The 21,203-nt window shown below is 37.3% G+C and overlaps 1 protein-coding gene across 1 annotated transcript; it reads right to left on the reverse strand.

Moving 5' to 3' along the window:
* Positions 1-4,232: 4,232 nt before the first annotated feature.
* Positions 4,233-11,753, reverse strand: LOC149776318 (uncharacterized). The gene is made up of 3 exons (XM_089941292.1): positions 11,637-11,753; positions 8,388-10,742; positions 4,233-7,570 (listed from the first exon to the last, which is right to left on the reverse strand). The coding sequence occupies exons 1-3, from the start codon at positions 11,751-11,753 to the stop codon at positions 5,891-5,893; spliced, it is 4,152 nt and encodes a 1,383-aa protein (XP_089797418.1). The 3' UTR covers positions 4,233-5,890.
* Between the last annotated feature and the right edge of the window lie 9,450 nt (positions 11,754-21,203).

Below are 21,203 nucleotides of genomic sequence, written 5' to 3' on the forward strand. Positions count from 1 at the left end.
TAGCCTATGACTGTTGCAAATGCAGACATTGTCTGGCATTAGAACCAATATGGTTGGCCGTGTATGCCCATTTTACTGCATAATTGTTCAGAAAGCCCCATTTTAAAAGGATGCTCAAAGGGAGCACTAAATTATGAGGCCCAGTATATATTGGAAACTGTCTAATTTGCTTAATGTCTATATCGGATTGCTGTTGATTCGGACTGAAATGATCGTCATTAGTTTATATATAAAGAGTGATGTACCAATGAAATTATTTTTAATTTTATAAAAATATTTGGGAGTGTTTTGTTCACCCGAAGATAAATAAAATGAATACAGGCTACTAGAGGTATAAAAAGGAACAGTTGAGAACCATTAACAAACGAGTGGGTTATTTTGTCTATCACAAGGATAACCAACATGTTTCGATTTATATCCAAGTTGTCGACAAATGACAGAAACAGCGTGACGAAACCTCATCACTATCTACAATAAATTTACTAAAGAAATTATATCCAAGTAAAGTTATTAATGGAGGTAATAAAGGAACGATGTCATTAGAATGGTATAGTGGGTTAATGAACAACACCAATAATAATAATAATAATAATAATAATAATAATGTGGGTATATAAATAAATATTATCTGAAAAAATGCGTACGGGTGAGAAGAAAACGATGACCGTCCGTGATGCTGATAAGACTGCAGAGCGAAAGTTAGACTTTTTCATTTAAGCCGAAATCAACTTGAGTTTTTAATTATTGTATCCAGTATCGTTACTTACATGTGCGTTCTATGTCGATCCACTCCAGGATTGATTCAGTCGGTGGCATCTTGAGGAACTCGACTGAAATTCCAGTCGAGGTTCAGTGGTTGGCTACTTTCGCGTTGATGCTTTCTAAACTTACATTACGATGGTTAATGTGAGTAACCCTTTCTCATTTAACAAAACGATTTATACAAAACGAGGGTCAATGATCAATAAAACGATAATTTGTTGGCATAGAAGACATTACTTCTTTGAAATTGGAATGTTAAGTGGCATGTTTATTTGTTTAGAATGCAGTAGATAATTATTATCGCTTTGTCTGTGCATACGTGTGTTTGTGTGCTTGTGCACATTTCCAGAAAATCGTCGAACTGTTCTGACATTCGAGATGTATTTTGAAGCCCACAACCACTACATCCTCATTAACAACACATAAATCACTACTACTACTACTACTACTTCTGCTACTATTAAAACAACTATTAATAGCATTGCAATTCCTATTACAGCTATCACTTCTCCTACCTACGCTACTACTGCTGCTGCTACGGCTGCTATTAATACTTCTATTACTGCTGCTATTACTGCTTCATGTATCCCTACTGTTATAATACTGCTACTACTACTACTACTTCTACTACTACTACTACTCCTACTGCTGCTATTACTACTGCTGCTACTACTACTATTGATTCTACTATTACTATTATTATTCTTCCTTACTCCTAGTACTAGTGCTATTACTAAAACTGTTGCTACTGCTTTTACAGCTATTACTCCTACTATCCCTACTACTCCTATTACTCCTACTGCTGATGCCACTACTTCAGCTACTACTACTGTTACTACTCCTATTATAACTGCTGCTACATCTACTGCCATTACTTCCACTATTGCTACTACTACTGTACTTCCACTATTGCTACTCATATTACGACCATTATTCATACTATTGCTATTATTAGTAGAAATGGTGCTACTCCTACTTCTAGTTATAATAATGCTGCTACTACTACTAATGCTATTACTGCTACTACTGTTAATATTACTACTGTTTCTACTTCTACTGCTGCTACCACTACTGATGCTACTTGTACTGCTGATATTACTAATGGTGCTACTCTTGCTATTACTCCTATTACTACTACTACTGCTCTTTTTACTCCTACTACTGTGGTTACTCCAACTGGTGCTGCTAGTACTAATGCTATTTCTACTGCTGCTATTACTACTATTACTCCTGCTGCTATTACTACTGCTACTAGTAGTCTTACCACAACTTCTATATTCCTAATATTGGCATTACTCCTCATACTGATAGTACTCTTACTACTGCTGCTGCTACTACCATTAATTATATTACTATTACGGCTGCTTCTACTTGTACTAATTATCATATTACTGGCATGATTCTCACCATTGCTGCTACTACTGCCATTAATATTGCTATTATTCTCATTACAACTATTGCTTCTACCGCTGCTGTTACAACTGCAAATATCACTATTGCTACTAGTAATGCTGCTACTGCTACTACCGCTTCTAATACTGCGTGTGATGCTACTACAACTGCTGCTACTACCATTCTACTGCTGATACTACTACTGCTGCTAATACTGCTAGTGCTGCTACTACCACTACTCCTCCTCCTCTTCCAACCGCTCCGGTGGCCTAGTGGTTAGAGCGTCCGCCTCGGATGTGGGAGGTCGTGGGTTTGATCCCCGGCCGAGTCATACCAAAGACCAGAGGGGTAGCTGGGGGGGGGCAGGGGGTACATATGTCCCCGGGCGCCAAGGTACAGGGGCGCCAAAATGAGGCTTACAACGTTACATTATAATAAGTAAACAAGGGTAATATTCAAAAATGTGATTAAACGGGGAGGGGGCTGGGGCGCCAATTTTATAGTTCGTCCCCGGGCGCAAAATATCATAGCTACGCCTCTGCCAAAGACTTACAAAAATGGTACTAACAGCTGCCTCGCTTGGCGCTCAGCATTAAGAGGTTAGTGTTAGGACTGGTCGGCCCGGTGTCAGGATAATGTGACTGGGTGGGACATCATGCTACATGTCTGCGGCACGATGCCCCAGTGCTAGACATCACTATAAACTGCCACATTGTAGACATCGTAGCGATATGACTGAAAAATTGTTAAAGCTACGTTAAAAATCAACATCACATCACACACATCACCTCCTCTTCCTACTACTACTACTACTACGACGACGACGACGAGTACACCTACTGTTGCTATTACTCATACCGTAGTTGCTACTACTACTCCTGCTCCGTTTTTCTAATAACAGTATTAATAATATTGTGATAAACAGCAAAATATTAGCAATAACACTGGAACATAATCATGAAGTAAAAAATAAAAATATTACTTCAGTCCGCCAAAACATTGTCACGTGATATAAATTCTCTTTTTTGTGCATGTTAATTTATGGTGATTTGACAGTAATAAGCAATTGCAAATCATTTCAAAGATGTCAGAGTTACACGTGGAACTTAAACCTCAAAGACTGAAAATATTCAAAAATTACATTAAAGCATTATGTCATAATTTCTTACGTTTCTTGTGACCCCCTCCGAAAATTGATACTTTTGGAATCAGTGCAATGAAAATATGGCACACTTCTTGATCATATTAAAGGTATCAGTTTACATGAAAAGCCTCTTTCTCCACAGAGAGAGAGAGAGAGAGAGAGAGAGAGAGAGAGAGCAAACAGCTGATATACATCTGTCAGAGTAAACATGTTTGCACGCCATAAATGGATCATTGTGCAAGACGGCTTATTCTCTTTTAATTTTTTCTCCCAGATCATATTAGATATTATGAGGCAAAATGACTAGAAAATATATGCCCGTCTATAAGAAAATATATCCAACATGATAAAATAGTGAAATATTGTAAAGAAATGCAAACTTCTAGCCTGATCTAATCTGGTGTTTATATTAAGTTCAGTATGTAATAAAAATTCATTGATGTGGACAGCTGACTCAATTACCTTGTAACAGGTGATAAAGATCCATATGGCTGGTTTATATGAATGGTTGTGTTGATGGTACATGTATTTTCGTAGAAATAATTTTAACTAAAGGCCATACTTGAAGTCATGAAAATCATGTTCTTGGATATTTATTAAAAAAAAAGAATTGTCCCTTACACATTTGTTCGAGCGCAAATTGAAATATTTGCTTAAAATATTATTTGTGAAGTTGTTAATCGGTTAATGCAAGAGTAATTCGAGAGTTGTAGCCTTGCCTAGTGTGGTCAAAAATATCAAAGTATAATTGCATTCTATACGTATTACCAGCTGCAACAATTTTAAAATTTGTAAATTTGATTTCCGGCCAATTTATTGTCATGGAAGTTCAGATTTCTCAATTACTTCCGTCTGTTTTTGTAATTTTCAAATATGAAGATAGCTGAATAGAATGATGAAAACATACAAATAGATAATTTAGCAACAACAATAACAGTGACATTAGTTTATTAGTAATGTAGGCCATGGGCACATGATGCTACCGTTACACATCAATCTTGCAATTATTTAGAACGCCATGTTACAAAATAATTTAACACTGTGAGTTACAACAAGGAAAAATCCAGCAATCCCAGCAGAATCTACAAAAATCTACAAACACTTATTAGGGGTGAACCAAATCCATTGGTTTGAATCTTCTATATGGCGGGCAGGGTAGATCGGAAATTTGACAAATACGCCTTTACAACCTTTGGGCTCAAATATTGGTAAATAGAGGTAGTTTAATATTTAGAACTTATACTCTTTTTTAAAAAAAGACGTTGATAAATGTAATAAGTGGAACTATTGGGCATTTCAATTGGGATTAGTTCATATAAAAAAAAAACATGGATTTTCTCCATAAATAATATTGAGCATTTGAAGAGTATTTCGATTTGTTAATTGAAGATCATTTGAACAGTACTTCGAGGTGATAAACGAAGTTCGTTTCGAGAGTACTTCGATATGATAAATGAAGCTCGTTTGGAAAATACAGTCAGTACATTTAGAGCAGTATCGCATGACCTAAAATGAAGGCTTGTTAAGGAGTCTATGAGAGGCTATGTAGTCGGTGTAATATAAGAGTTGTGGAGAACGAATATCATTTTTTTAATGTTTTTTTTTTCTTTCCTTTTATAAGGAATTAAAAAGAAGTTCCCATCATATTATTGTTCACGCCTGAATACAAAAACAACTAAAGTCATCGTGTCTACAAAGTCAAAGAGAATCTTAAGAACATTGTCAAACATTTTTAACTTTCAATACAAGAAATGGGAATAAAACTAGTATACACGTAATTATAAGCATAATGTATTCTAAGACTAACACTATTAACCATAATGTGGTCAATGCATCTTACGTATAAATACGGTAAAGCTTTCACAACATAAAGTCAATATTATACTAATACTCAGTAGAAGTATATTACTCATCATCTGTAGCAAGACATGTTTGCCTCCTCACGTCTATAGCAAGACATGTTTGCCTCCTCACTTCTGTAGCAAGGCATGTTTGCCTCCTCACTTAAGCCATGACAAACGTCATGTACGCAAAACCCTATTCACACCCTCAATCACAAACACGACAAAAGTCAGGTAAGCAAATATCAAACAGACGCCCCATCCTGACGTCTGTAACAAGACGTATTTGCACCCTCACGTCTGTTGCAAGACATGGTTGCATCCTCACGTCTGTAGCTATCAACTGATTTTGCAGTTTCAAGCTAAATAAAGTTTGTGTTAGCCTGTGAATATGTTTTAATTCGCTTGAAACATTCACTATCAATAATCCCAATTTTGTAAACTTCTATACTAAACAGGAAACTTGATTTCATCGGTTCTGGGGTCTGGTTTACTGAACTTCTTGATATTGTTTGAGGTATAAATCGGAATATGACTGTCCTAGTTCATAATCTTATACTTTTAACCAGTCTGCCTTCAGACACAAAGTACATAGTTCGAATTTACAGATAACTACTGTGCGAGCCACATCTCCTATACTTAGGTTTGTTCCGGAATATGACTGTCCTAGTTCATAACTTTATACTTTCAACTAGTCTAACTTCAGTACATACTTCGCATTTATAGATAACTAATGTGCGAGTCCCATCGCCTATACATAGGTTTGTTCGGTTCTAGATTTAGTGCTACTGGATTCGCCATGAGTCCATGATTCTTTTGGCTTCTTCCTCCTACAGCAATTATCCATGTACAGTTTCCATACCCTTCTGTTGCAGATATAGGATGCAAATATAAACATGCCTTGAAGAGCATTTACGAAGGTCACTACGAATGAAAATATAGACAGTTCTAGCAGTCCGTCTATAATCTGAAGCGGCCAAGCTATTCCAGTAATTGTGCTGAGTTTGACATACATGAAGAAATTTCGTTTGTCTCCAGAATTACTCTCTATACTGGGAGAGGAACGGATTTTGTGAAAAGCAATTGCGAAGAAAACCGCATTTGAAATAAATATAGCCACCGCAGGAATAATGAAGGCAAAAATAATTGAATATTGGTTGTTGAGAAAGCATCTCTCTCCTCCGTACCCTGTATTTTCGCCACTTAATAGAAAGCTGTTGATGGTAGTAGTTGCTAAGATTAAAGAAAACGGTACAGCACAAATGTAAGCGATATACCGCATAAAAACCTTCTTTGAATCGCCGTCAGTAAGTAAGGCTAAAGCGTTAGAGCAGAACACTCTATACATATGAAAGCAACATACATTCATGGAAGAAAATGTTGCCATCCAAAAGAAGTGAATTCCTATGGCTAAAACTTGACACATGATAGGATGATGACTCTGCCATAAACCAAACTGTAGGAGTATTTGGGCGCACAGCAGGCAAAAAACGAGACACATGTTGTTCTTTCCAGGCAAGGATCTGAGTGCTTTAAACAGGCAGTACGTAAGGAAAGTAAAAACTAAGCAGATGATTGATATCATGGTGCAGATGTAAGAGAAAATGCTGTGAATCGAGGCCATCAAACTTTCTTGGTGAGAGAACGCAGAAGTGGTGTTGATTGTATGTGTAAGAATTATTTGATTTAAATGGTCCCTACAAACGCGTATACTCTCATCTGTCTGGAATTCAAAGTCTTGCCTTTGGAGGGAAGTACTCGTATTAATTAGCATAATTGTTTCCGTTTCATTGTTATATACATAGTCATTTTTCGACACCTGTACCATGACGCATGCCAGCAAGTCGGAAACAGGTCTATATTCGAACATGTATTCGTTTTCATCAGAATTCGAGAAAATAGAATATTCCATGTCATTATTGTCAAACGTTGTGTAGACATGTCTACAAAGGATAGTGTTGTCACTGTCATCAGACACTCTCAAGGGAGACTGCATGATTTCAAACATGAGGTTCGCTCCATTATATTTTAGTTGGAAAGCTGTTTTCCTAAAATCCAAAAGAGCTAATTCAAGTGCGGTTCTATTTCTGGTGAAAGGAATGCGGAACTTTGCGCGAAAGTAAATCGTCGGAATCTTTATCGAAATGGTGGCATCTTCAGCCATTTGCCTCTCCTCGCAAGGCTGATAGCTCCATGTCTTGCTGTATTCAATTTCCAAATTGCTTTCCAGACGCCACATCATGTCCATAATCGTGCTTGAAATATTTTGTAGCAGAATTTGTAATCCGCCAAAATATGTCGCGTGATCAGAATCACTTACTAATTGGAATGTTATTGAATATCTGAGATTTTTTGTTTCTTCCAAGAGCACTACGCAGCTTCCGTTCCCCAGCTCTCGACCTGCAGGACAATATACGTTGGTGCATGCCATCTGCAACGGTATACAAAAAAAATTATTATTTCTAAATAAATTGCAAACAAGAAGTTATAATTACCACAAATCGATACTATTTTGGACGATATTTTGATCATAGCTTAAACCACTTTAGATGCTAGGAAACGTTAGATAGATTCTTACCAGTGTGTGCAGACATCAATGGTCCAATGATCCAGTAAGTGTAGATAAAATAGTTGTGCCACTGGATATTATTTAAATTCAGTAGGCTTGCCTCCCACGTGGTAAGTAGAAATCCGTGTAATAAATTGTTATGCTGCTTGGATACAATTCAAGTAACCCTCAAGAAGTTGCAATCCATCATGATATGTGTGATACTGATGCCCCTAATGGTCGCCATCAGGAGATATATTTTTCAACAATTCACACACAAAATCCAGCATCCTCAAAATCAGTTCAAGTCTACAGAACACTATAAAATTGGCTAAAAATATTTACAATACATTTGATAATGCTGGAAAAGCAACGATTTTCATATTCCAATTTTTAATTGTGTATCACCCTTTTCTACATTTTATTAGGAAATAGGCAGAGCAGTGGTCTTTCTGTTAAAAGATTTCAGTGTTCCGCTTACGTGTTGGAAAATATTAACAATAATATATTAAAATTATTATATCAATATAAGACTTGAAAGTTAAATGCGTTGCTATGTATGTTAAATAAAAGCAAAGAACTTATACAAAAATGCTGATGCTTGGATTGAATAGAGTACAAAATACGATATTTAATAATATGCATAACAAATATATCAAGACAGAGTGGTAAGTACACAAAGAGATAAGTAGACATTCACCTTGTAAGAGTCGTACATCCCGTTGCTGCATGTTATTTTTTCCTTTCTTAAGTCAGCCGATGATGGTAGTTTGAAGGAAAATAAATTTCTGTACGTAGGAATAAATTTTATTGCTGGAAATCTGTGATACATTAGCGTCTCAGTATAATATATGACAGCATCCATTTCTTCATTGCATCTGCTACAGAACCAGTTTTTATATGGAGACCATGCAATGTGTTCCGGTGCATCTTCACAAGCCTGATCAATGGCTGGATCGTGAACCTTCCAATTTCCTGTGACATTACAATGGCGAATGGCCGACTGAGTGGAAATTTCAGGATTACACATAAAACAAAAAATATTTTTGTAAATTTTATTTTGGTATGCCATCGGCCTAAATCCCCAGACTGAGAATCTTTTCTCCATCTCGCACATATTCTGCACGCTTTCATCGTAGTCGTGCCATTCTCCTGTGGTGTTACATTTAGATATCATCAATGTCTCCTTCCTACAACCTTCATCACCAACGTCGTCGAATCGAACGTTACATTTCCTTTGCAATGCTATTCTAAGGAGTAAGGAGAAGGAGAGAAACATTGTCGGTTCCAACAGGATATGGCACGTTATTTTGATATCCAAAGGTTGGAAGTTATCTTTAAAGTCGTGACAGTATGAACAGAATATATTTTTGAAAATGACTGACCCATTAGATCTGCCAGGAAGGAGGCTAATTAGGTTGGAATATGGCTGTTGATGACACATATCCCGTATGAATGCTGGCTGGCTGCTGTTTTTGCATGCACTGATTGCTAAAATCCCACTGACAGAACTCATATCCAGATCTCTAGCCGAAGGAAATATTTCATTCGAAATGCAATCGTAAGGATTTTCATTTAATAGTAAGTCAACACAACATGTTTTGTCATACAAGCAATTTGTATTGCAATCACACAAACCACAAGGAGAATCGGGGAAATTTGAACTTATACCTGCATGTGAAGTATTTGTGTTGCTTGAATATCCATCTTGATCGCTTTGAACACACACTGAATTCTCACCACAGATTAATTGAAGTTCCTTTAAAACATTGTAACTGACAAAGAAAGATGTATTTTTCATAAAGGTATTTTTGGTATGGTCTCCTTTTATAAAATCTGATTTTTCAGCTTCTTGTTCTATATCAAGTTCAACCATACTTCCTTCCCAATCTGTCTCTCTATTTCCTAATAGATTGGATAAGGACGTTTCTGAGAATTCAATATGTGCAATTGATTCGGACCACAAACTGGATATAATAAAGCTAAGATTCCCAAGGTGACCTTCGATTTTATTACTAAGAGGTTTTCTTCCATTACAAAGCATACAATATGAGTTTTTGAATGGTCTTAGCCTTCGAATTGGTGGAAGATTTAAACATCCATCCTCTAGACCTTTGTCGTACAATTCCCATTCTCCCGTCAGGTTGCAGCGGTCTATGATCACGTCATGGTGAACAGTGGCAATGCTGGGATTGCACATGTAGCAGAAAATGTTGCGAAAGTCCTTCAAAAAGATATCACCAGTCTCGAAATTTTCACATGCCCATTCTATGTTAGGATCATAATCCATCCACAATCCAGTTTTATTACAAGTGGATATGAGGTCATCCCAGTAATTGTACATGCATGGCTTGAGTGGAATAGGCGGTAAGGTGGAAGGAAATTCATACAGTAAGGAACAACTGTATTCTGACAAAGCGTTTTTAAACTCATTCATGGTAGAGATGCTATTTATATCAAATGGGGTCTCACATTTTGCGAATCTCTCCCAACGAATAACGTCATGATCTCCGTAACAACTGGCACAATATTTGTTTCTGTAAGTAACGTGTGTAATCACTGATGTAACAGGAGCTTGTAAATCATAATCAAGAAAAGAGCCCTCGTTTCTAAATCCATCACATAGTTCTTTCATCTCTATGTTCAGATCTGTCTCTGGACAAGATGCAATCATTTGAAACTTGAACTCTGGGCTTATCTCTGCATTAGATCCATTGATTAATATATGAGTGTTTTGGCAAGAAGAATTAAGATATAAGTATGGTAAATCGACGCAACAATCACCACGTGACCAGCAGTCTATATCACATTTACATGGAGCACAACTGGATATGTGCTGCTCTGTTTCCGGCAACACCGGAAACGGAATAGCAGACTGGTTACAAACACTGCGGATTCCACAAAGCAAAACTGTGTCTGCTATAAGCTTGGAACGGACCACTCTTTGCAGTCTGACATCTTTATTGAGGGTCCACATATCATTTGTGCCTGCAGCTACTAAGGTTAAGACAATAAAGACCGAGCTCTTTGCTAAAGTCCCCATTCGTTCTATATTCTGAAGAAAAAAGAATTAAGATATTTAATGATCATTGGTATTTGTCTTGATACGATACCTGAAAAAGAAGACGAGTAAAATAAACAAGGATACATGTCTCGTGAACCTCTAATGAATGTAGACATATTGTTTGCGTGTTCATTTCATTCTTAAAAGCACTTTAGCACACAAATTTCAGATTCCATTTTGAATAACCTTTAGTGAAATATATAAGTACATCATTTAAAAAAACAAATATGCAAATGAAAATGATATTGATAATGATCAGTTAGAAGAGGCGTTTAGCCCTATGAAGTAGAATTACCGGATAAATGATATTTGTATTATAGACCTTGCAATATATCTGATGGGAATTAGAGCCAAGCTAAATAGGTTTTGCAAAAGATGTAGAAGTCCACGTCAGATGACAATGATATATGCATACAAATTGATGTTTCGCTTTTAAATGACCTTTTTGAGGATACCAGGGAATATAGTTCTATGATATTACAAGTTGGAACCGTGTCATTATGTGTCAAATCTTGAATTGAAATGAGAGAGTAAAAGAATATTTTTGCGGAAAAGCTTTTAGAAGCAATATTTCAATGGTGTCTAAGCATTTTAACACTGCTACTAACCTTATAGTTCGAGGGCATAATTTAAAACAAAAACATAGTTATTTTATCTTCTAACAATAAACATTGTATAGATTCATCTAAACAATTTTTCGTTTGTGGATATAAGGTGGTGTTGGGTTTACTTCGTTGGGTAGCGTTTCGATACTGCCGTGCACTGTGATATTGTAATTATTTATTTTTTATTTTGAAATATTCCTCCTCCCCACCTCTCTCTCTGGATCTTAGCAGTCACGTCCTCATTCAAATTTGTTTTGTCTGCTGTTACATTTTTAATTACAGTATCAAACTTCACACCTATTATAAGCAGTTCTGGAATAAAAACATTTCTATATTTCTCCATCTCACCAATAAAACCTGGCTTATCAATATTAGGCTCATAGGCGTTAACAAACATTATATGTCATAATTCCATATTACAATCAGAATGCAGCCATTTAAAGGTTTGTGTACACCCTTTAATGCCAGTTGAAACACGAGGAAAGAATGAATTCCCATGTCAGTCCTGTTTTCACTACTCGTCTAAAATATATTTCAGGTTCTTCCTCATAACTCCCTAATACCTCGACTTCGGTCGTATATTTAATTTGTTGCACTTTTAACAAAGCAGATGTGCATAGCTGTCAAAGCTAATAGTAGTCGACAGCATCTCATCGCCTTTTGAAAATATCATCTTCTATGTAAAAAGGCTCCGTATTTGCCTCCACAACCTTTTGCTGCATCATATATTCCCTCGAAGAACCAATCTGTATCAGTATTATTATGGTTCTACAAGACCGATAGCGGATATAGGTTACCATCGGTTCTTTCATCAGTAACGATAGAATTTGACCTTCAGTCCGTCATTTTATTCTTTTTAATTATTGTGTTCCTCATTTGCTGTATTTTAACTTGACATTGTGCCGTTTGCACGTTTGACATTTGGGTTTATTCACGACACCATGTGGGACACATACTCATCTTCCACACTAATTGTGACATTCAGCGCACATGAAATAGCAGCCAAATCCATCAGCACATTATCTTCTTCCTTCTTCCCTTCGATACCAACAACTCAGCTCATCAGCTCCTTACGATTGCTATTAATGGTATGGTGTAATTTATTTTTCAATGATTCTATTACAGTTTTGGCATGTATATACTATATGCGCCCTTTCAGAACGTCATATCTCATCCATAATTTGTGACAATTTAGATTTTGACATTTGTTAGCTCATTTTTAGAAGTGGTTGTTTGTTTGCTTACTTATCTGCACTGTACTTGTAGCCAACACAACGGGTCAGGCTTACAAATCCAGAGACATCATTAAACAATAAATGTTGGGAATTTGATGTGAGTAAATTTTATCGGAGAAACGGAGATTTTATCTACACGTAATGTTGTAAAAAAGCATTAAGATGTAAATTTTGAAGATTTCATCATTACGTGCAATTTAATTATCTACAATGTCCCTTATTATAGGTCTTGATTTATTTGAAGATATAAATATGGAGAGAATTTCAAGACTGAGGAAAATTGTTTGTCATGATGGAATATTTCGAAATCGAAGTGACTTCCTACAAGGTGGAACATAATGGTAAAGCCTGAAAATCATAAAATATTGATAAACTGTCATGACATGTATAAATTGTCATTACATGTATTCAAAACCCGGGAAAATTCACAAGTGCTTAACATTTGGTGAGATGTACAAAGAGTAGGTAATATTTTTCTTAACGTTCGCTACATATTCATGTTGTGGATTTTGATTTGAAATTTCGAAAATTACATTTTCATTACATACTTATTTAATCAATAGATAAAAAATACATATTTTCAACTGAGATGTAGCTTACAAACTGTTAATAATTGCTTTGTAATGTTAAACACTACGTAATTTTTTATTTTATATATAAGTACCTGAGAGGATTTACATTGTCAAGAAAAATAAAAGGTTTAACATTGCTAATACCTACGTAATTAGTTTTCGATAGTTGAACTGGATTTAATAAACGATATTAACAATGTTTCAAAGGGAAAAAAGTCCATTAAGTTATAAATAAAGTTGAATTTAAGCTCGCATATACCTCTTCCTCCTGGAGATTAAATAATCAGACTTGGTAAAGAAAACTGTGACTGTTAAATATATAAAGCATGCACACTTATGTAAATTCATTCTATATCAAAGTCTTATCAGTCAATAGACGAGGGCGAAAATAATATGTGCAATACGTTGTGTGTTCCAAAAGTGGTACACTTGAAAATAGCCAGTCAATTAATGATGTTAATACAGTCCTAACCAGTCATAAGACTAACCTCTTAATGCTGAAAATAGCCAGTCAAGTAATGCTGTTAAAAACCTTAAGCTCAGCATTAGTAAATGACTTCCAGGGAAATGTCGTTCCAACGAAGGATGACTGCGTGATAGTTGATTTTCAAAATAATCTAGTTGACTTAAAAAGAAAACAATTTACTTTCAACAGTTCCATTGAGATAAAGGTATATAACACATTCATACTATCTTTAGCAATACCAGTAAAAATTTAAACGAATTAACTTTGCACAGGGTTGAAATATATTTGCACCAGGTCAGTTAGGTGTGGCAATAAAGAGGACCAGAATAAAAGGGGGACAACATGTCAGTTTCAATACAGCTCTGATAGTCCTAGGAGCTTTCTTCGTATACAATTATATATACTAAAGGAAATCTTAGAATGATGTAGCCATTTTTGCATGTTTAATAGATGAATTCATTTATTGACCTTGATGTTGAAAAAGTTCTCATTCTGATAGCCCTGAAGAAGAAATGTTAAAAGCAGATGAAATGTTCTCCAATGGGGAAAACATGCTTGCTTCAACTAGTGACCAAGACCTTAGGTCAATTACCTTTCAATCAACTATTACTGAACATCTGACTGACCTTACAAAAATGAACCAACTTTTCCCAGAAAATGCAATAACGACAGAACCAATGACATTTAGAGGAAAAATAGCAGAAATCTGCAATAATGCCCTGAAAAGAGTTGAATATATTCTTTCATACACTGTGCCAAAATAATCGAATTTTCTTTAATAAAGTTTGTGGTCATATGAACTAAATATTATTGTGAAAGTTAATAAGAACGAACTCCTGAAGAATGAGACACTGTTTGAATGCTGGACGTCACACTACAAATTAATTTTAATCCCAGCATGAGTGTCATGCAAGTGAACAATACAATGATTACTTTATGTATCAGATATCTCTATAAAAGATTTGATAGATCGGTACAGTAGATTAGATGACGATCAATTCAGAAAAGACATCCTTTCTTGTCTTGGAAAATTTAAATCTGAAAGTTTGCGAAAAGGAGAGTTACATAGTAAAAAACAGCGGTGATGCCCTAGCTTTAGATATCAACTATGTATGTGAAGATCTGTCAGAAAATATTCTTGCTTAAAACTAATGCCGCATATTTATCAGCCGAAGGCTGTGGTTTTTAGTAGGTTCAGGAAAAGCGACATAATTTTGCTCCACAAAGTTTATGACAAAGAAATGTACAGAAGATCGATCTACTCAAGAAACTATTAAGTATGATATATGCTTTGAATAAAATGCCAAATTCATACATTTAGTGGAGAATAATCATGTAAAGAGTTATTCAAAAGAAAGTTGTTATAAAGACAATTCCAGTTGTAGCATAAATAAGCAATCTACTAGAATAAAAGAAGTGTGGAGAAACGAAAATGGAAAGGAAAGGGTAAAGGTCAAATAGAAAATGATAAAACCAGTAACATAATAGCTCATATTGATTCGTATCTTAACGCTAATATGTAGAAAGTGTAGTGTGGATTTAGTGTGATTTATATGATGAACGGTTTGCAAGGGTTTGTCATGGCATAGAACATGACGAGATATGGAATAGTACTGAAGAAATGTAAACTGTGCCTCTAGCAATTACTCTCAGAAAAATAGTTGATGCTGTCTCAGACTTTTGCATAGGTATAAATACGTCAGCGTTATCAGGTTTCAAAAGTGATTTTTTGTGACACCTTGTTGATATACACTGACCTCATATGCCCTTACCCTATCATCAAAACAATTATAACAAGATCATTTGTTCCCAGCAAACGTGTTGACTGAGATTAGGGAAGGATGTTATCTTTAGTTTTCCCTACTGATTGACCGAAACAAGTACACGTGACTGAAATTAGCTGCCCTTACCTTACATTATCCTAAACTGTCTTAATTGGTAATTTGTTTACAAGAATAATTCTTGCATCATTTTTATTTATTTAGGTTTTGTTCATAGGATTATATTCTGGATCCATTTTCTTACTCTCTCAATGAATATAATGTCTTGCAGTCACGTGATCTGTATTTGTATTTGTTCAACAAATGTAAATATCTCTCAAAAGTTAGAACAAATATCTTGTTAAGAGGGTGACTTACATTGTGGCATTTTGGTTATAGTCCCAGACAGTAAAGAAAGATCCATGAAATCTCCGTTAAGTGTAAGTTTAAATACAATTAGATGGTTCGACGAAAGATGGAGAAAATCAGAACAAGGCTTTTGATTTTTTATCTCAGAAAGACTTGATGATCTTTCCAAATATATAGCAATTTAATTGTAATATTTTGACATGGAACACGTGATGTAGCGAAAACATATGGCCAAATCAGTCTTCGTCGGCATATAATCATTCCAGATTTTGAGCAAAATACCACCCAAAAAAATACTCGATAATCATGTAAAGCCTGTTGAAACGTATCCTCGAATTGAAATGTGGACTCCGTGAAATTCCCTCTATGTCCATTGTGGAATGGAACAGAAAATTTTGGATGAATACTTAGGGTCACATAATAATGAGGAGGTGAAAGGCACAAGAACAGCATGTAAGAAACTAATAAAGTACGATAACCAACATTTCCATTTCATAGCATCACGTTTTTAATTAGACTTGGAGAGCACACGGAGAAAGAAAATGAATGTACAAAAGTAAATGAAATTGCATTGTCTCGTATTCATTCAGTTTTAATCTTCTAGCGAATAGCACACATGCCACTCCAATAGTTGCATGATATTGGCTCGTTATGTTTTTGGAATGCTGTAATAAGTGTGAATAGTGTAAAAAGATTTAGCAATTTTAAATGCAGAGTTTTATTGGCAATTTGCGCAACAGTCTTTATTTGCCATACCTACTTGATTCAGACCATTGTTCGGGCAGACAACATTTTTTGGTGGGAGGAGGGGGAGGTCGAGTGGCCTAGTGGTCCAAAGCGCTCACCGTTACGGATCACTGCCATCTCACCACTATCTGCGTCTATTCGAGTTTCGGGCTCGGCAGTAGTTAATGGGGATCTTATAGGGTCTATGGGATTTATCATTACAAACACCCTTGGGAACATATAGGGTCTATGTAAATTTAACATGGAGAAAAATCGTGGGAACATATAGGGTCTATGGGAATTAACATGGCCAAAAACCCTGGGACAATATAGGGTCTATGTAAATTTAACATGGACATAAACCCTTGGGACTGTATAGGGTCTATGTAAAATTGAAACAGGGAGGGTCTCTATTTTTTTTTAAAAAAAATAAAAAAAATAAAATAAAAAAAGGGGTAGGCAATTCAAAGACTATCTCTTTTCGAGAAATGTGGCTGGCCCTGAAAAGGGCCTTTGGTTTATGTTAATATGCCCTTAACATAAAGGGCATTTGCGACATCTTCTTGTCCTCAAACTTCGTCTTACAGCAGGGCCATACATCAGAGTCCTCTTGAGGCAACCTTGTCTCTCTATATAGACTCTTCTTATCCACAGGCTGCTGCTGGTCCTGTGGACAACGGTCCACTTGGATCGGACATACATGAGCATGTCCGTCCTGAACATCATTGTTGACACAAGGGTTGAAGATTCAACGTCGGTCCACATGTTGAGGCTCCTACAATAGGTGAATCAATGCAGTGAACTGCGCTTATTTATAGGGACAGAAAGGATTGAAACGGATTGAGTTCATTCACCAATCCGAACACGCGTTACAGAATTCAGTCAGCCCGCATCCAATCCGAAGAGAGCAGTCTGTGACGTCACGTAGTCTATATAGATTCGCTAGCGCTTGTGTGCAGTCAATCTATGCGACAGTGATTCAACATGACGGAAACTCAGAAAACGATCCAATGGGGTGCACCAGCAGGGGAGACCGCCCAAGGGAACCCGGACTTACTTTCAGAAGAGGTGAATTGGGATTTTGTCGATTTTCTCTCCTCGCAAGAATTTGTTCCAGAACCTTCGTTACCTTCTTCATTACCGCAAGTGGAGAATTTTAGACAGAGACAGAAAGAAGAATTGGAGAAATTTATACAACGACAAAAGGAAGCGGAACAGGCTTTTCTCTTACAGCAACAGCAACAAGAAGAAGAGGTAAGAAAAAAACAACAGCAAGAAGAAGTAGCAGCAAAGAAACAAGAGGGTGAAAATCAAACGGTCACGGTACTGTTGGACATTTTAGCGGAGTTAAGAAGTCTGAAACAAATGTATCAGACTTCTTTATCACGACCGAAGAGAATACGACCTTCCCGAGCTAAACACGTCAACCCTGTGACTAAGCCTACCGTACCACCCTTAGTGATTTCAACCCAATCATTATCATCATTACGCAGTCCAGAAGTAGGCCTTGGCCGTGGCAAAGGCTTAAGGCAGTTAAAATTGATTGCTTAAACTCACCCCTGCACCATAAAGAAAAAAGGCCCTTTTCAGGGCCAGCCACATTTCTCGAAAAGAAATACAATTTCAATTTGCCAATAACTCAAAAATAAACCCCACCCATTTTACCCTTATAGTACGTGTCTGTGTATGAGTGCGTGAGTGTAGCTTCTTATTTTAAAATCAAAACTCAAAGACTCTTACCTTATATCATTCATTTATTCTTTTCTCCATTTTTTACAATCCAATTCACAATTCACATCACAACACTTTAATAAAAAGTTCATTGATTTCTTCTTTTCTCCTTGTTTAGTCTCTCTGTTTTTTGAATTTCTTCACCGTCACACTCTTTTCCTCTTCTTCCTCCTCGCTTTCTTCCCTTCTTCTTTTTTTCTCCTGTTTCTTTTTCTTCACCTGTCTTCTTTCTTCCTCAGAAGAATCCCTCTCTTCCTCTGAAGAATCCCTCTCTTCTTCTGAAGAATCCTTCTTTTCTTCTGACTCCTCTTGTTTCTTTTTTGGGCAATCTGGAGACCAATGTCCTTTTTCTTTACAATAATAACAGGTATCTTTACTTTTGTCTTTTTTAGCTCCTGTTTTTTGACGGTCTGGACACTCTGAAGACCAATGCCCTTTCTTCTGACAGATATAGCAAGTATCTTGACTTTTATCTCGAAAGGAAGGAGAGTAGTCCGTAGGCTGGTCTGAAGAGAATTTTCTAATGACCCCTCGCAAAGCTCTGACGAAACGTTCCATCTGGTTAGTCTCTTCCATCGTTGTGCTCGGCTTGAGAGTGAAATGAATAGTGAAAGGACAAGACACACACCCTTTTATATACGCTGGTCTGCTATGACTATAAAGTAGTTCATGGTGTTTGAACTTGAGTCATTTGACGTTTTGCTTTCAAGATGAAACGATCCCATTCATTCGAGAAGAAAGAAGAAGAAAGTAAGAGGCAGAAACGTGATCTATCGCCTCGTACCAGGGCTGAAATATTGGCACAAATTCATGCCAGTGATTTTGAAGAGGACATGAGTGAACCAGAATCCGAACCCTCTAAACCAAGTCCACCACCCTTTGTCAACCCTGAAAAGTACTATTCCATTCGAGAGACGGAAAAGCGCTCCTCTAGAAAATTTAGAACCACGGCTTACAAATACACGGTGAAGTTTAAAGATTTCAAGTCCGAAGTACCGTTAGAGAAAGCAGAAGGGTTCATCACCGGAGTGTGGGATTCTCTGCTCACTGCACTAAAGCGACAATGTCAACCCAAATAAGACGATCGCTTGAGACTTTCCATACAACACGACGGTTTGAAATCCCCTGTTTGGATCGAGTTTAGCACCCCTGCAGAATTGACCGCTTCCAAAGTCATGGACAAGATTCAACACGTGCAACAATCTAATGACCAGTTTGACATCACCGATGGAAAAGCCACATTGGACATGACCCACGTCTCTCCTCCTCAAGGGACCGGACGCAAAAAGATGTTATTGGTGAACGACCTTCGCAGCATTAAGCGTAGCCTTGTCCAAATTCACAATCCTCATGACCAGATGTGTTTAGCCCGTGCCATCGTGGTGGGACGAACCTATGCCAACAAGAACGACACGGTAGAATGGAAAAGAGACTGGGAGAACATTCGACAATCGGACCGAGCCAAACAACGAAGTGAAGCAGAACTCCTGTTACGACAAGCTGGCATGTCCAAAGACACACCCTGTGGCATTCCTGAGATGCAAAAATTGCAAGATGCCCTAGCTCCACGATACACCTTGAAAGTGTACCCTCAAGAAGTGCGCGGGTCTCTGTTGTTTCGAGGGCAAGATTTTAAGGACGGAAAATACATTCATGTTTATCATCACGATGACCATTTCGATACCATTACCAGTATCACCGGATTCCTGGGATACGGTTATTACTGTGAGAAATGTGACCATGGTTATAATAATCGAGAGCAACACAAGCATTGTGGATCGAAATGCTCAGGATGTTTGGCCTCTTCACCCTGTCTGAGCGAAGAACCAGTGCCTTGTTCCACTTGTCTGCGCACGTTTGTCAGCCCTACCTGTTACCAACAACATCTGAAAACGCAAGGTTCACAGAAGAAATGTGCTTGTCAACTCCTGAGATTGTGCCCTACGTGTGGACAAGGCATACGTACCAATAGTACCAAGGCACACGTATGTTCAGGAAAAAAGAAATGTCACATTTGTCACCACATCGTGGACTTGGAACACCAATGTTACGTGCAAAAATACCAACCCCCACCAGAGAAAGAGGACGGTCACAAGAAGAAAGGCAATTTCATCTTTTTCGATTTCGAATGCATGCAAGAGACTGGCATTCACATTCCTAATTTCTGCGTGGCTCATCGAGCGTGCGAGAAGTGCATTCAAGAACCTATCTTCAGTCATTGCCCTCACTGCAGCAAGATTCCTGGAGGGCGTGAAAAAATCTTTCGGGGGCCAAACACGTTAGCCGATTTTGCCCAATGGGTCTTAGACCCCATCGACAAGACGTGGAGCCAAGAGGACATCGGACTTTACGGAGATTGTCATCGTCATGCCACGGTGATGGCTCACAATTTCTCCGGATACGATGGACAGTTTCTTCTCAGATACTATACGGAACATGGCACCGAACGTCCTAAAGTGACTTTGAACGGAGCCAAGATCATTTTCATGCAAGTGGGACAAGTACAGTTTAAAGATTCGATCAGCTATTTGGCCATGCCTTTGAGTCGAATGCCTAAAACGTTTGGAATGACAGAAATGGCTAAAGGGTACTTTCCACACTTTTTCAATACGGAAGCCAATCAACACGCCGTTCTACCCCATTTACCTGAGGCTCACTATTACGACCCCGACAACATGCGTACCGAACAACGAGAAGCTTTCTACGCTTGGTACCAGGCTCATGCCTCTGACCCTTTCGACTTTCAGGAAGAAATGCTAAAGTATTGTCGTTCCGACGTGGACATTTTACGGCGTTGTTGTGGAGAACTGTTCATGGAACACGGAGGGGTCGATCCTTTGAAAGAAGCTTGCACCATTGCCAAAGCGTGTTCCTTAGTGTATCGACAACGATTCATGCCTGAAAACACCGTGGCTGTCATCAGTCCTCAAACGACCAACTATGTCAAACGTCAATACTCGGTCAAAGCCCTACGTTGGTTACATTACT

This window comes from Sinohyriopsis cumingii, chromosome 18 (assembly GCF_028554795.1).
Source record: "Sinohyriopsis cumingii isolate HCF-2022 chromosome 18, ASM2855479v2, whole genome shotgun sequence".
In the NCBI taxonomy this organism is placed as follows: Eukaryota; Metazoa; Mollusca; class Bivalvia; order Unionida; family Unionidae; genus Sinohyriopsis; species Sinohyriopsis cumingii.